This window comes from Mesitornis unicolor, unplaced genomic scaffold, assembly GCF_000695765.1.
Source record: "Mesitornis unicolor isolate BGI_N332 unplaced genomic scaffold, ASM69576v1 scaffold15923, whole genome shotgun sequence".
Classification (NCBI taxonomy): Eukaryota; Metazoa; Chordata; class Aves; order Mesitornithiformes; family Mesitornithidae; genus Mesitornis; species Mesitornis unicolor.
The window spans coordinates 49,987-67,593 of NW_010176824.1; the positions used below are offsets into that span (position 1 = coordinate 49,987).

A 17,607-nucleotide genomic window follows, 5' to 3' on the forward strand; every position below is an offset into this window, starting at 1 on the left:
AGTTTGCAGCCTAGGAGTGAAGAATGATAACGAATGACTTAATTAAGGGATCCGTAAAAAGGCAAAAGGTAAATGTCAATGTTTTCTTTGTAATCAATTAATGGTCTTTTTATATCCCATTATAGAACAGGACAGTAAACTTCCAAATATTTTTTTAAAGAATGCATACTTGGCAAAAACAAAAAAAATCTAAATTCATCTGTTGAGAAAGAAGAATCCATTAAATCACATTTTCAAAAAAGGTATTTTCAGATGTTGAAACAAAATATTTTCTTGATCTGAAGTGAACTCTCTTTCCGTATCCCGAGTTGTCAAGCACCTTGAAATGCCAAGTACACTCTTGGTTCAATTTGAAAGCATGTCTGTATCTCTATATATTTAACTTCTAGAAATCTCTTGCAAACAAAGAACATTTGTTACTTGCTCAGCACTTTAATAATACAGCTAATATTTGCAGTGCTCAATTGTGAGGACACTTTTAGCTCTTGGGAAAAGTACTGCCAAATGTGTATGTGTATTTTCACATCCTTATGCTAGGTGGAATGTGTCCTATCTAGTTTAAGGAGTGAAAACATGCCTAGAAAACTCTCTTCTATGTCACCATCAATACCTTTCTGTTGGTTTACACACAACAGCAAAAAATTAAAGAACCCTGCAAACAAAAATAACTTGTCAACTGAAGGAAGCCTCAGCCTAAACCATTGCAACTGGGCACAACTAGTCCTGAAGACATGAGATGAAAAGTGCCTGTACGAGGCTGTGTCTGGTGAAATTCCTCACTGCAGATTTCCCTGGAGAGACAGCAGATCTACAAATGCCTCCTTTGCAGTGCCAGGGTTTGGAGATTCTTCAGGGAGTTCTCCATCAAACCACAAACAGCTTTTTCTTTTGTGTTTTAAGCAAATCGCATCTCTTTACCAGTTCCTTAGGTGACGTCCTAGGCTCTCTGTTTGCATAAAATAGCTTAGTTTGTCAGTCACTTCACAGCCTATGGTTAATCTTATCTGGCCATTAATAGTGGCAATAAAGCGTTTAAGCACAGCGAATGACTGGGACATAGCAGCACTTCTGTGAAAGCTCCTGTGCCTTTGTGCCTCTCCTGAAGGTATCCAGGAACCGTTCCAGATGTGCACTGTCCTCATCCAGAAAGGTGAAGTCCAGGGGTGCTGTCATGGGCTCACCAGGCATTTTTTGCCTTTTTTCCTGAGTTCTTTCAGCTCGGGTGGCCCCAGGGGCTCCTGTGCCTGGGCAGGGGGCAGTGCAGTCAGGGGGTGTCACTAAACCCCCAGTGACTGTGGCACCAACCTCTCAAGTTCAGGGAACATCAGGACATCGCTCTTGGCCATATTCAGTTATTTTAGGTAGTCCTGTGAGCAGCAGGGAGTTGGACTCTGGTCCTTACAGGTCCCTCCCAACTGGAGACCTGCTATGATTTAATGTTTCAGGTAGCACATTCCAGTTGTTTATGGGCAGCTCCTCTCCTCTGGCACCTTTCTGGCCATGTTTTCCCTGGGTTATACTCTTAATCAAGGGTTTGTCACCTGAAGTAAATGAGAATTCCCAGTGAAAGTCATGCTCACACACACACCTGCATCTTGTGTTTATTAAGGATTTGGCACTTATTGTGTGAAACAGGATGTGGTCTGAATTGAATCATCATGTGCTGGTTTACTGAGCAGGTGCTTATTCCCACCAGATGAACTTGTCCAGTGTGTAAGTAGGTGATGATTTGTTGGTTTTTTAATATAAATTGCATGTTTTGTTTGCTCATCTGATTTAGAATGGGTGTGTGAAAACAGATGTCTGGAGTTACTATAATGATTTGTTAGTAATTCTGCTAGCAAACTATTTTTTCTTATTGCTCACCTCTGACATTTTATTAATTATCCTCCTAGAGATCAGTTTTCTGTATAAATTCTACCTCCAGCTTGAGCCCTGCTAATCAGAGCACCAGAGAGAGTGCTTTAGTGTAGTGTCACTAGACTGTACTTATGAGAGATGGGTTCGCACTGTTCCTCACAGCAGTGTTATCTCTGCTGTGGGCTCAGAGCACTAAGACTTAGTGAGATTTATAGAACTATTAAGAATGAGCTATCAGGTATATCTCCTGGATGATAATATTCATCGTTCTGTGTTCGTACAACCGCTCCCTCGGGAAGGTCACGGAGGAGGAACAAGATGGAATTAATGCTTTGACAAACAGAAGTGCGCCCGCTCCATCAATACCTCTGCAGGTCACAGCCGCCAAGCATGGATTTAAAGAGCGCTCCCAGGAGATTGGAATTGTCACAGCTACTTCAGTGCTGAACATCCAGCACCAGAATTCAGCTGTTTCTGCCCACTTCTGCCACTTCCCAGCCCTGTTTGTCTCGCTTTCTGTCCTCTTCATTGGCGCTGCCCTGGAGGTGGTGGCGTGGCAGGGCTGGAGCACCTGCTCCTCTCACACCATGGAGCTCCTTTGAGGTCCTGTGAAGACCTCTCTGCTGCTGAGGCTTCTCCTACCCGAATGCTTCAGGTGCCAGGACTCAAACAGATCAGTCTTTTGTGTGCCAGCCCTAAGAAGCCAACTGACAAATGTGCTTGTCTATGGTGGCTTTACAACGTGGCCTCTGAGCAATGTGACCATCCACGACATTGCTTTGTACCCACAGCACTGAGTCCTCGTGACTTCTCCTAACTACGCTCGAAGCTGAATTCGAGCTGAGACAGCAGATGTCTCCATGGTCTGAAATATTAGTAATTAATCTGAGGTTGTTGTGTTTCTGCATTAGAAGAAGCTTTTACTTTAATGGCCTTTTTTGGAAACTGTTATTCCAAGTAGATCAGCATGCTGGAATTTGCATTGTAAAAGATTGTTTTGGAACAAAACAGGATCTAATGAGCATATAGTAAATCCCTTGGCTCTGCAGCAGAGTCACAATAAGCATAATAGCTCTCGCTGAATGAATCCCTTGCAGCCGAAAAGCTTTTTTCTTTAAAATAAAATAGCAACCCTGCAGGATTTAGTGCAGACAATATGCAAAGATCATTTAAGGGGCTGTTGTGGAAAGAGAAAACAGATGAGGATGACTCCACTAAGGGTCCTTTGAAAAGACCCTTTGTGATCATTTCTTAGACAGTCTGCTTCAATATTTTCTTATTCAAGAATGGTTTTATTCTAATGGAAGCATCAATAAATTCCACTTTTTATTCTTCCTCCTTGTGGTCTCAGCTAAAATGCCAGGAAGCATTTTATCACTTATTCAGCCTCCTTACTGAAGGTTGAACATGCAGTATTATTTCTTTAGGAAAAGACTGAAAGTGTGAACAAATGGCATTACACAGGAAAGCTGAAAACTCGCTTTGGGAGAAAAAAACATGTTGAACAGCTTTTGCCTTTTACTTTCATCCTGGCTTGGCTTAGCTAACGACTGGAGGGAGATGCTAGTAGTTAGGCTAATGTGTTTGCCTGTTAGAAAAGGTGTTTTTGAGTTACGCACTTGCTGCCTGCCCTTTCTGCCAAGTCAGAAGTGGTTTATCTCCCAGATGTACTCAGATAGGCACCCTAAATGGTGTGAAAACCTTTTAATTTGCCATTGTGAAGGAAGATAATTGCAATCAGACCGTTGAGACAAAGCTGAGGTCGCTCAGGGACGCTGTGCAGCCCCCATTGCTGGGGATGTTCAAAGGCTGCTGGGAGCGGTGCTGGGCAGTGGCTCTGGGTGGCCCTGGAGCTGGAGGGTGGCGCAGGTACCCCCAGAGTCCGCTCCAACCTCAGCCGTGCTGTGGGTCTGGAGCTCAGCCGCCACGTGCGTTGATGGGTGTGACTCCAAACTTGTTGTAGTAGTTTTTTATCATGTTTTCTTAGAGTTAAAAAAAACTTAAATTTGAAATTTACTATTTTGGGTAGATGAACCACAGAACCAGAAAAGGTGGTTTCTGAAGGAGATGTCACTTCATGGACAGTGTCCATAGGTGACAGCCCTGGCTGGGGCACGGGGATTTGGCCTCAGATCAAAAGCACTGTGCTATGTTATCTGAAGGACAGATTTCTGTTTATACAGAGCCTTGTAAACCTCAAAGGAGTGAACTACTCATGGGCCAAAGGCATTAATGACTAAGTGCCAGTTACTGTTTTAGGTGAGACTTTCCAATAGGAAATCAAAAGGTTAGAAAGCCATACCATGAATATCAGCATGGTTAACAGATTGGATGCCTCTGTTTGTTCAGAAGTAATTAAGGAATGTGCGGATCTTGGCATATATCAGTGTAAATTGGGACAGCAGTGACCAGGGGGGTCAATGCAGTTGTTTGGTAAGTGCTGTCTTTCAGAACGCCCCGGTTCTTCTCTCTGTGAGTTAGTTTTGTGCTGTTCAAGAGGCGTTTATGAAGCATCGTATGAACCCCTACACGTGTCGAGCAGGCAGCCCTGCTCTGCCCCAGTGTTCCTGCTGCCCTGGCCTGGGCTCCTGCTGGTCCAATTGAGCCTCTCTAAGCAGTGTCCAAGGCAGCGCTGCACCATGGCCATTCGTGTGCTAGTTCTTGAGCTTCAGAAGCTTCTGCATGGACCAGTCAGCATTATTTGGTGGTTGGGTGCAGGTTAGTAAAGCTCAGAGGCTGGAAAAGCAGGTATTTTCCTAAGAACTTAAATGCTGCAGGAGCTCAGCTGCAGGTTTTCTGTGGTAAGCTCAGTGTCGAATGTAAGCTTAATGTACATATGTCTTTATCCCTTGCTGAGACTTGAATTTAGAAGGGGATTTTCTCTGTGGTCTCTTGAGAGAAGCGAGAAGAAACAACCTAAAGCAATCAGATGAACGAGAAGTGAGGAACAAGGATGACGGCCTGGTCTTTAATGCCCTTTTGTGCATCCCATGTTTGTGTTCTTCCAAGGCCAATTTGTTGAATTTTAAGTTGCAGTACAAACAGTGTCTGTGCTGACAAATTGGCAGAGACGTCTGAGAGTGGTTCTATTGAAGGGGGAAAAAGTTGAGTAAACTTGTAAGAAGGCAGAAAATTAATCTCATCAGATGTGTCCTTAAAGAATATGTTATGAGGAGCATCTGCCTGGGACAATTACTAAGCTGAATTAGAGACACCATTATGCATTAAATTTCATTTATTTTATGCAAGGAAAAATGATTGGGACTTGCAAAAACCAACACAACTCATATTAGGGCCAGGAGAAGATATCTGCAGCCTCTTTAGAACTGAGGAGAACTCAGAGGAAGTGGAGTTATTATCTCTAGTCAATGAAGTTTAACGGTTTGCCTCAAAGCAATCTGTTTTCTATGCCTGTCATTTACGTGATAGGAGCTGCTAACAACTCCTGGAGCATCTTGCGGTGCCAAAATTCATTAATTTGCTAAGAAAAACAAGTCTTTGAAAATTAAAAACTTGCCCTTCAATAGGCTGTCCTATTCCCATTCCTCAGTGCTTGCTCTCCCGTCAGACCCTGACGCCATCCCAAAGCAATGATGTCCTTCTTTGTGCCATGCAGGGGTTTACGCAGATCAGATCAGTAGTTGGTTTATGGGATGTTGTTAATATTTTAATCCTATCTTGCCTCTCCCATAGCAGCTAGTCTATTAATTTATCAGACTACTTCTTTACACACCAAGTTTATCTTTGCAGCAAGATAGTGCTTGGCGACTGCAAGTTCCTCTAGAAGATGTTTCCATTCTTTGTGCTTATCTGTTTTCTCTTGTAAGAGGGTTAACAGCACGGTGTTATCTTCTCACTGTTGTCGCATGTGAGATCTCAGCTGGCTCGAGGTTCTCTGTAACCTCTAGGAAATGTGTGAAGGACAGCCTCCAAAATTGGTACCGGAATTGGAAAACGTGCATCAGTTGAGTGTCTCACTGCAAGGACATTGCAGTCCCATTGCCTGTTTTGTCTGAAAGCAATTAATCTGTAAATATCAGAAAACCCTGAGGGAACAAAACTAAGAGGTCAAACCCCAGTAAATTCTAACAAATATAAAGGCTAATCAAGTGTTTTTGAAATAAAGTTTTACTTCCCTAGAAAGAAAAAAGCACCATTTTCAATCTGCTGTGAAACCTCACATGAGATGGCTCTGAAAGGGGATCTAACACACCCCTGAAATCTCTCACAGTAGTTTTGGGAAAAGCAGATAGCTTCCAAGTATTCATTATTGGAGCAGGTGGAATCCAGCCCTCCAAAACCCATGGCCCATGAGCGCTGCTGCGAGTTCCCAGCCTTGCAGGGCAGCAGGAGCAGTGGGGACAGGCATTTACACATCTGCATTAACAACACGACCTAGTGACAACTAGATTTTGTCACATTCCCGATGTATCTGGTATTAGCAGATGATCTATAAACTGCTGTTAGCAGGATTGAAACCAAAAAGTCAGGGATCATAACTGAGATAACGTCACAGTCAGTCGAGCAAGGACCCATTTGAGTCCTGTAATTTGCAAGCATTGCAAAGTCGGAAGTTTATCCTGAAATATTTGACAAAACATACGATCCGTGGATCTTGAGATGTAACTTCTTCCTTTTTCCAATTCTATTTTGGCAGCTAAGAGTCTCTCTGATGTAAGCTGTTTTGTCCCAGCGTGGAGAGATTTTTGCTCTCTAAGCGCCCCATTAAATAGCACAGACTATTTTGAGAAGTGAGAGTTGGGACTTTTTTAAACCATAATTACGGCTGTCTTTAAAGATGATGATAAAAATGTAGCTGATGAACTAAATGAGACCACATGATTAATTTTTCATACGACGTGTTTGATTATCACAGCTCCCGAGTTTCTAACAGCTTCATATGTGAAATGAAAAACAGAGAGAAGCATTTTATCTAGCACATCTGAATGAATGTGGCTCTCTAGTCAGCACTGGGAATGTGGAAGAAAGAATATCCATAAAACTCCATCACAAAAAATAAAATGTCAGGCTACAAATTATTTTGAAAATTTGGTTTTCAGTGAACTTTGTAAATTGTCGATATCGGAGATGCAAGAACCAGAAGTGTGCTATATCCATGCTAATATTTTGTTTCTAGAGTAGAAGAGTCCCACAGCCCTGAAGGACTGGAAGACAACTGGGGAGCTTCTGTGCTTCAGATAGGAAATGAAACGGTTGTCACGATTTGAGTTTACTTTGGAGAATCCCTTCTGATTTAGACCCTGTTGGTCCAAGGCTGACTGGGAAGAGATAAAATAGTTGCAACAGAGTCCAAAGCTTTTATTTCTCTCTCTGAGGACCGAGGGGTTTAAACTGCAAAATTCACAGCAGGATACAATGTTCTTAAGGATCGTGATCTTTCCTTCCAGCCTAAGTTTTCTAAGAGTTCACTGTCCTCAGTGGTGCCTTCACGTCAATGCCATGTTCTTTTACCCACTGATTTTGGTTTTACTGAGGTCATTTGTACCAAATTAAATACCCTTGCTTAGTGTACAAAATATTGCCATATGTGAACTTGTGAAGCTATATGTTGCTTTTCTTTTACTGAAACGATTAATAATCCCTAGTATTAGTTACTGGTAGAGTGCAGGCACCCCCTTCTCCTGACATTCCTAAAAGCATGCATAAGAGTGGCCACAAAATACTGGAATTTCATTGCCTTTTTTTGGAAGTAACATGAATCATTTCACTCATAAACATGTATTTTCTAAAATCAGGATGGCTGCAGGCAAGGTGGGGTGTTTTCCAGTATACAGAGCCCCCACATCAGAGCATCCTGGGGGCTGCAGCCGCCCTGGTACAAACAACTCACCTGAACACTAAACCTGCAGGGTTCCTGGGCTCTGATATTCACCCAGCAGGTACAGTGCTGTGGAAATGGGTCTCGCCTGCAGAGCTGCAGACCATGTCAGCAGTGTTTTATATATATATAGTTGTGGTTCAACTTTTTGTTTGTTTGTTAGATAAGAAATTGTTTTTTCACCAAAACAAGTAATTGTGGGGACATATATTTCCCCAGAAATCTTTTTCTTGCAGGAGTTCAAGCATAGCCATTTATTAGTCTTTGTAGCTCCTGTACCTGACCTGCATCCAGAGAGCTTTGGTGCTGCGCTGTGTAGATCGTGGTAAACAAGATGCCGCCTCATCTCAGTTATCCCTTGAATATGATGTCCAATTGACTATTGTATAATTAATGGCAAACACTTTTCTGTAGGACAGCCGTATCTCAGGTGCACAGGAATAGCTAATAATTAGTGCCAGTAAATCATTGTAGCACAAACCATGAACATTATCATTCAGTTTGTAATTTACCCCTGATGTGGGTACTTGTTCTTCTTAATACTTAATATGTCTGTTTATAGAAAAGTTGATTGAGATAATTAGCAGTAAAAATGCTAAGGTAACACAGCTATGGTAACATTTATATTGCTATCAATTTTGTTTATAGCAGCCTAAAGAGCAATACCGAAATTAGAAATTAACTACAATTAACAGATAAATTGAGTGTCTCTTGGAATTACTTGATCATGCCTTAAAACATTGCAGACCTGAGTCCCTGGGCTGCAGCAGCTGTGTCGAGGAGCACAGAAAGCAGAGGCCTCTTTTCCTCTCTGCTGTTGCCGTTCATCAACCGGGGCATGGTCTGTGCCTGCATCCACCTGCCCTTCTGCAAAGCCTGTGCTGCTGCCCCAGCTGGTGCCCAAAATGAAGGCTTGATGGGTACACACTGTGATGCCAGAAACAAAGTTGGATATCAGTTTGCTTCTCAGGGATGCGCACCCTTGTAGGGGTGGCTTGGACCATTCAGCTTCAACCTTCTCCATAAATGAACCTCGAAACACACATTTAGTGCTGGCAGCTCGGTGTGAGAGGAGCAACTTGGCTGGAAATGTGTTGTTTTCCCAGAAGATGAGTTATGGATATGGAAGTTGGTTTCCTCTGGTTGCCCAAAATGTGTCAGTTTGAAGGGACTTGGGCATCATTTTATGCTCACAGGTAGAAATAATTTGCTTTCTATAGTAAAACAATTTAAGAACCTTGCTTGATAAATGCTCTATAGGTACATGTAATTATTTTCCTGACATAATTTCATAGTTAGATGTGGAAAGAAATGGGTTGTTTAATACTGTTAAAATGGGTCATTAAATACAGTTCTGAGGATGAAAAGAGAAGGCGAATCAACCAGTTTCAGGGGCAGGCACTGACTCACCTCTTATCTGTTCCATGCAGTAAAACTTTCCTTATTCCTTTATCCTTCTTTGTATTTCAGAGGCATTTTGCAGTTAGGGTCAGACAATGGTTTTCTCAGTCGTGTGCCTTTCAGTCCTTTCCAGGGGGGAAGCTGCTGCTAAACCTCCTCGTCCAGACACAAGTCTGAGTCTTCATCCAAACCTCACACCACTGCTCTTACCTGCTGGAACCTTGGCTTGTTCCGGGCGCACGCACTTGGTTTTAGTACTAAAACTCTCGTTTTGTGTAAGTTTAGGCAATCATTGGGCAGAAAAGGGCGAGGACAGGAGCTTCACTTTGTACTTAGCAGAGCCCTGAAGGGGTGTGGGGATGCAGAATGGTGTCTGTGCTCCACTGAACCACAACTGATAGTTATGAAATGAAACGGGAGACCTTGTCTGCCTGAACAGAAATGACCCATAGATGAACAGCCATGGCCTTGATCCGGGGTATGGAGAATGGTGATGTATACTGGTGATACAGGATTGCCTCCTTGCCCCCTGTGCTCTGCATCCAATGCTCCCTGGGTTGGAAATCCCACCCTTATCCTGGGAACCATCCCCAGCTGGTGTTACAAGTTACTGTTCCCGGCAGAAACAAGTTGTCGGGGGTACATTAGCATCTCCATAGGAAGCAACATTTCCTTGATTATTTCCCTTCTGCTTCCTTCTGCCGTGCTCTTCAGCAGATTTCCTCTTCAAAGAGCCAAATGGGGCTGAGGGGCAGGTGCAGAAGTGGCTGAATGTGAATGTAGAGCAGCGCAGAGTGCAGATGGGGTGGTGGTGCAGGGATCCGGGCTGACATGAGCATCATCTGCCCTGGGGCCGTGCTGCCTTTTGGTTGTGTTTTCCTCAAAGCCAGGTGTCTGAGTTCCCCTGGATTTCATCTGGGGAGAGTTTATCACTGATAAATAACTGTTTGTGTTGAATTTACAGATGAGCTAAACAGCTTCCTTTAACGCTGCAGTTTAGTACCTTTTTCTATTCAGGTTTGCATGAGCACTGGCATTTGAAGGAAATAAATCTGTTGCTCAGATAATGTATTTGCCCTTGGTACCAAAATACATAAATAAGAATTACAAGGTCATCAACCGTATCGAGAGAAAGAAAAATGTGCTATGCATTAAAGAGCTGACTTCCAGGGCGGGTTGGGCAAATAGCAGTGTACTAAAGTGTACCATCATTTCCTCTTCTGATCATGAAAATCAATTAATTCCTTTTTTTTAATAGAGCTTCCCCTTTGTACTGAAGCCCTCAGCGTATGTCCATCCAAATTTATGAGCAGTGTGCTTTTCAGTGTACTTCATTTATCAAATGCAAATTCCAGTGGCCAGTGATTTAATACAGAGCTGTTTAGAAAGCATCAAATAAATATAACCTAACAAAGCATGAAAAAAAGGCCAAACAGAGGAGAAGATTTTATCCGCCGCTTCCCGAGCAATTTGTCTTTGTCTCTGAGAAGGCAGGTTAGGTGCGGAGCTGCCCCAGCGCTGTTGCTGAATAAATGCACGTTTTGTTAATGGCCAGATTTACCAAGGCACCCTGCGTGTGTGGTATTTGGGTAAAGCTTCCACGGGACGTCCTGTACCCACCGGGTGACTCAGTCTCGGTCTTGTTTCTTACTGACAAGGTAGGGCAGAGTGAGTTTGTGAGAGGAGATTTGCTGCACTGGAAATCGGTGAGGCCTGCAGGGGCTACATGAGAAAAAGAAGAGAGTAATTGACTGACTCGCAATCAGTCTGAGTTTCCATAATAAGAAAATAAGTGTGTTTCCATGCTGCTTTTTTTTAATGTTGGTATTGCGCATGTGAGTAATTTGTTTCCTCCTATTTCCAAAAGGTAATGTTCAGATCCCCATGTAAAAGGCTCTGCAATAGAAAAGATCATCTGAGATGCTCATGTGTGCTGAACGTGTATCAGGTTTTTCTGACAGTCACACTTCAACTAACAAACTTTTTAGTGGTTTATCTGGGGAGCTGATGTAGTAACCACCCGGTGCCAAACAGAGCTGATACAACTGGTTCTTGTTGAAGTTTCAGTAACACTTGGTTAAATTATGGCACCTAAACTTGTGTACCTAACACCTGCATTCACCTCAGACTCATCTGCGGTCAACTGCAGAGAGGTGAACTGGGCGATCGATCGTTCTGAATTGTTCGGTAATTCCTGTCTTCCCCGAGGGCACGCTCCACATGCAGCATCTGAAAAGAAGCAGCCAGATCGCCTTAAAAAGCAGAAAAGGTCTTTTAAATTAATTTGATTCTTTTCCCCCCACATCCCCAGGTCTGGCAGTGCGGGGGGAGCATGGAGGTGCTGCCCTGCTCTCGCGTGGCTCACATTGAACGCACCAAGAAGCCCTACAACAACGACATCGACTACTATGCAAAGCGCAACGCCCTGCGTGCTGCCGAGGTCTGGATGGACGACTTCAAGTCGCACGTGTACATGGCGTGGAACATCCCCATGGCGGTGAGTGCGGCTCACGTAAGGGGGCAAACACGCGATGGCTGTCCCTAGATGGCTCCTGGAGGGTAAGGATGTCACTGTGGCCCTATGAAGGATGTCCCTATGGCCCTATGAAGGGCACAGTGCTGTCGTGCTGGTGCTGCTCGATGTGGAGAGTCCTGCCGTATGAACTCCTCCTCAGTGTACGTCTTGCTGTGCGCTCAGGAGCGGTGATGCAGATTTATAATTTAACTAGAGCACGATGGTTCAGGTTTATGTGCTTCCCCAGAAGAAGTCGTTAATTTGGGATGCCATTAAACTTTGAGGTGTTCGTATGCTACAGTGGTGAGGACTGCAGAAATGTCCATAAATAAATATAATTCATCATGAGACTCAGTAGACCTCACCAGCATAAAAAACAAAGTACACGATAAAAGAGTCACGCGTTAACGGGGTTTATTGTCTGCAGGCTGAGAGACGCGTTCTGTTTCTTACCGTGCGTACAAATTGTAGGTGGCATGAGGGGACCTCTAGGAACCCGTGTAATATAAATATTAGATAAAGTGTAGGTTCAATTTATCACTTTATTCTGTAAGTATATCACATGCTACATCTCTTCCTAGTATAATTCTTCAAGAGAAGAGGTATGTGTTACATCCCAGGCAGGTGAAAGCTGGCTGTTGCCGTATCCTTTAGACGTATTTGCATCCAAATTATTAATGTGAAGGGGAACAGGGAGGGCAGCTCAGAGGAAGCATACTCTGCTCTGTGGGTAATGATGGTTTAATTAACCCTTGTATGGGAAAGAAGTTATGCAGTATTGCCTTGTTAAGGCAAAATAATTCTCTGCATCGCTTCTTTCCCACACAAGATTTCTGTGACAGCAGGAGGAAGACAGAGCAGCGTCTGCCTAAGTTTTTAGGGACACTTTTGGCCCTGCCTGCATCCATTTGATAAAATTTCCAAATAGGAGATGAAAAAGAAGTAACCTTGGTAAATTTGTTTGCTTGCTGCCTTTTGCAAATGAATTCTGAGAAAAGACAAGACGTGTGAATAAGCATTTACACCAAATCCTAATTTCCTTTAATCTCTCTGAGATTTTCATTGATGTAGTTTTCTACACTGAGCTATACAGCAGTGCCTTCAAACAAACAAACAAACAAAACCCCCAAAAACCAAACCACCAAAACCACCACCACAACAGCAAAACCTCCCAAAAAACCCCCAGGCACATCTACATTAAGAAACATAAAATCAGCAGAAGTACTGAACGTTAAATTTTTCTTTCCATAAAATGAATGGATTGATAAAAAGCGCGTCATAAAAACAACCCCATTATCTCAGGAAAGGGAAGCCAGCTTTAGCGTTCACAGTTATTCCGCTGTAGTACTCAATGCAGATGACCAAGAAGGGCTGTACTGTTATGAGCCATAAGAGAAGCCCCTGTGGGACAATCAGGAACCTTACTGCCCGGTTAAAAAAGGCACCTTCACACCCCAAACTCTGTGAACACCTCAGTCCTGTGCCATCGCACTGTGACCACACGTGATGACTGTGGCCAATACAGAGGTGAGCACAGCATCTCCATAGCTGCTCCAGTTGCTGCTCCCGTGTTCTGGAAATGCTGCTGCAAACAGGGCGTTGTGTCACGTCTGTTCAGAGCAGGGCAGGAAGGAGGCAAGTGGAATGCAGGTGTATATACCAAAACCATCCAGATGAGCCCTTCCGTAGCTCACATCATCCTCTTCACAACCCGCTCCTTCCAAGTCGTGGAGGATCTGTGCCTGTGTCTGTCCCAATTAGCGGGTGGTCTTTGGGCCCATCTGCAAGATCGTGTTCCTACAACCCTCATCTGCCGGTCACCAGAGCTTTATTTTAGCCAACCAGATATTTGGTATGGCCCTGCTTATGATCTGTTCCTCGACAATTTCAGAGATAAAGGAATTTCATATTGAATGATTTATTGTACTGAGTGCTCTGAGAATTGCTCCCCGTCCATGCAGCCTAAGTAGTACGTAAATTAGCATTCATTTGAATGGATGCTGCACAGAGCTCATGACAAAGTATGCATCAGCAAGCAGCAGTGAGCACAGCAAACTCTTTATGTGGAAAATGGAAAAACCTGTTCAGCATTACATTTGTATTCTCTCCTGAAATCTGGGCATCTGCTGGGGATTGCAATAAACCCTGAGCTAAGATTTGCTGCTGCCTTGTACCCCTGCATTAGGCAGTGTTTGTAAAGCACACAGAAATCTTTCTGGAGGAAATGTACGAGGCACTTAAGAGAGATCCGTGCGAGACTGCCTGGTTTCGGTCCATTTGATTCATGCAGTGTCAGAGGAGATCTCTAGATGAGGTAACGCTTGCTGTCCTAATGCTGAACTGCGATGATTTATACTGGTTCAAATCAACAGACACTAACTCGGGACCTGCACTTCTTAAATGGCTGAGTTTGGTCATATTGAATTGACTCTCCCAGCCCGTGTTTATTCATGGGATTTGTATTCAAACATGAATTCAATTCTGAAGTAGAATTATAAAGAAGGTTTTGAGTTTGACTGCATTTTATGGCTCAGGTCTGCAAATGAGCTTCAGTTCCATTCAGCTGCTCTATGCAAATGTTTAATGGAGCTTAATGACTTTTTGAGCAGCTCTGCTTTGAAGTTTTAACAGGTCTGCTCTGATCTCATTTGCGTTAGTGAATACCCAAGGCTAGAGTTACTACAGTAACCACGATCACTGCCATATCTTAGATCAGAATTACTGCCCAAATTCAGAACAAATCCGAAAGCAAAGGGGTTCAGGTTTAATTGCAAACATTTAGAATTGCTGTAAGTAACAACATTCTTATTGTATCCTTATTATTTTGATTTATGTTTGTTTTCTACTTGTTCGTTATCGTTCTTTTCCCATTGGCTTTCATTAATATTTATTGTCTGCTCTCAACAGCAGCTGTCTGATGAGCTGCTACTTACAGAAGAGAAAGAAGAGAGGGAAATAAAACTTGGTCTACCAAATGAACTCCAGTCTGGTTTCAGTAAAGAAAACAACTGTAAAGTCAGTGCAGTGTGGTCTTTTTATTATTTTTTCTGCTTCACAGAACCCTGGAGTTGACTTTGGAGACGTTTCTGAAAGAATAGCTCTACGGCAGCGACTGCAGTGCCGCAGTTTTAAGTGGTACTTGGAGAACGTCTATCCCGAAATGAGGGTCTATAATAACACAGTCACTTACGGAGAGGTACGGTGTGTCTTTGAAATGCTCCGTGGCTGCATCAGAGCAGTCCTTTGATCTTAGCAGTGGGTATGATTGGGATGATACACAACCTCCCTGGCCTTCGTTTTAAAACAGAGCAGCTCTGGGAACTTAAACCTGTGGTAATCATTTTCCCAAACAGGATGCCACAGGCATCATCAAGAAAACATCAGCAGTCAAGGGAGCTAAAATAATGACAGTTATGAGAACAGTTGAGGTTACCAAGTTCTTTTTAGGAAAAGAACCATCCCTTTTTGGGTTTTGCCAAACTGTTTGAGGGATTGCATTCACTTTATTAATTCATATTTGCAATCCACCTTATTTGGGATAAAAAGAAACATATCCTTGTTCAGATTATGAGGTGAGGCTACCATCTGGCAGGTCTTGATCTCATAATGGAAAAGTCATTACAGCAAACACAATTTTGCTGCTCTGCACTCAGATTCTGTGTTTTCTCCTCCACTTGTGTACCCGTATTGCATAGGACCATGGGACACCTGCTCTGAGACAGCCGAGCAGATAGGTTACTTGACCTAATAACGTGCTGAATCCAAACATGTATGAGATGTGCAGACATTTGGGTTCCCCTCAGTTATCTGCACCATTTCTTCCTCTTCTATGACCCAGCACATGTTCCACATGTGCATGACCTCAATCGTTGAAGAAGTCAGGGAGCCTTCAGCAACCACTAAATCTGAATCACGTCCCTGCAATGTAATGGCTGCTGTCACTTGTGACTGAACTGAGGTGAAGTTCTAGGGGCTCTGCTGCTGCGCAGCGTTTTTAGATCCTGTTTTAATTGTCTACATCAACCACAATTAAATCCAAAGGCAATGTATTTTCACACCAGACAACTAAATGGATGCTATTCCTTTCTGTTCTGTTTGATTGACTTCATATAAAAATAAGTCAGGCACTGCAGATACTGATACAAAGTGCAAGTTTTATTGCATAATATCACTTTGCATCCTAATAGAACCATCCCTGGCAGTAACGGAGGGAAGACACTTAGCAAATGCAACGGGAGCTATTAGTAAGTGTCAGCTCGGAGGAGGCTGTTGACTGCGAGGAGCGTTGGCAGCGCTGCCAATGTTGCGTCAGTTACACCAGGCGGTTCTCGAGCTGGGCTCCAAAAACAAGTTTATTTCTACTGAGTGGTCGCAGGAAGGTTCAAGCAGGAGTTTAGTGATGCAGGTATCTAACTCATTAAAATTTATAGCAAGATGGAGCCACACGAGCTATTTAGCTACTACAAACTGGCAGGGTTCCCTTTCAGTCTTACTTGCCCATGATGAAAGAAATAGAAGCTTCATCCTAAATAACATCAAGCTTGTAAATAAATACCTTCTCTTCTAGTTATTTTCCTGGAGGAAAAGATGTCTGGATTTTAGTAAGTTTAAAGGAAAATAAATGTATTGAGTAGATGTGAAATAGATTGAAACAGTAGTAAAAATATATTTCCTAGTGACTCAATTCACATTTTTAAAGCCATCTCATAAAGCTGTCTTCATCTTCTTTAGCCCTTATGGTAGTCGAGTCATAAAATAAACCTCCTAAACTTTAACTGTTGGTGAGCCCCCTTATCTGGTCCCTGTTATGCTCCTACACCCCAATACAAAGGATTATTTACCAATTTCTCTGACACCCCATGCAGCAGCTATTGCTGTATTATGTATATTATGGGGGTGGACAGACAAACTGTTCACAGCTGAAACCAAACCTGACCTGTTGACTGCTTCAAAATGTCCATCTAAATAACCTCTTGGTTCAGTTATTAAAATGTGTGTGCAATGCTTCGAGCATAAAGAGAAAGAAAGGCCTGAAATTTCACAAGAGCTCCTTCCCTTGCCTGAGGAGGCACATGAATTTTGACTTGGTTGGTTCTCTGAACCCAAACTTTAAATATATCGAAACCCTTCCAAAGCTGGTCAGCATTGCTGTATCCTTTACATCCCTTCTGTACATAACCACATACTATATTCTCAATTCAAGTAGAATTATTTCATCTGCTTTTCTGTTTTTAAAAAGGGTGCCGCATCCCAAACTGATCCTGGGTGGTTCCTGTGCTGTTTGGTTTAAGTCACATTCTCAGCATATATGGTCAAAATTTATATCTACACAAGGATATTTTGAAGCAAAATTTGGCCTGGGTTTCTTAAAGTGAATTTTATAGGATTTTTTTCCTTGAGCTGAAAATCTTACTGGTCTGTAAAGCCAGCAGGTTGTCCAAATAATGTCTCTTTCTGGAGCAAATTCACAGTTGGCATCCTGTCGTACCTGGAGAATAAGTGTTTCTCAGCTTTACACACCAGTTGTTCCAGCAGCTGTAGTGCAGCTAAGACTTAGCCCGACTGAAGCACGCAGATTAATTCCTAATGCAGCTGTTTTCTTTCTGGTCTGGGTACAGGTGCGTAACAGCAAAGCCAGCGGCTACTGCCTGGACCAGGGAGCTGAAGAGGACGACAAGGCAATCCTGTACCCGTGCCATGGGATGTCCTCTCAGGTAAGTGGTTAAAACCCTGTCATCGATGAGGAAACCTTTCACTCTCAGACTTTTCAGAAGAAGAAAATAAACAATTTGGTGCATTTCAGTTGAGTTTGGCAGCGTACTCGTGAGTTGCAAAGGAAAATACCTGGGTCTACTCCAGTCTTTTTGTGTGCCCTTCCCAAGGTTGTTCAGCATGTGAACCTATACATTGGTGATGCCAGTAAGAAAACAGAAGAATTGTGATAAGTTGTTTTAATAAGGGAGCAAACCACTCTAGATGAATGTGTTTAGAT

The 17,607-nt window shown here is 43.0% G+C and overlaps 1 protein-coding gene across 1 annotated transcript in view; it reads left to right on the top strand.

The window, feature by feature from the left end:
• LOC104538600 (polypeptide N-acetylgalactosaminyltransferase 9) overlaps positions 1-17,329 on the top strand; it is a gene marked incomplete at both ends in the record, with an annotated part of 64,441 nt that extends 47,112 nt beyond the window's left edge. Inside the window, 3 exons of the mRNA XM_010181857.1 lie at positions 11,412-11,597; positions 14,674-14,811; positions 17,234-17,329. Of these exons, the coding sequence (XP_010180159.1) occupies positions 11,412-11,597; positions 14,674-14,811; positions 17,234-17,329 (420 nt within the window). The remainder of the gene's footprint in view (positions 1-11,411; positions 11,598-14,673; positions 14,812-17,233) is intronic.
• Between the last annotated feature and the right edge of the window lie 278 nt (positions 17,330-17,607).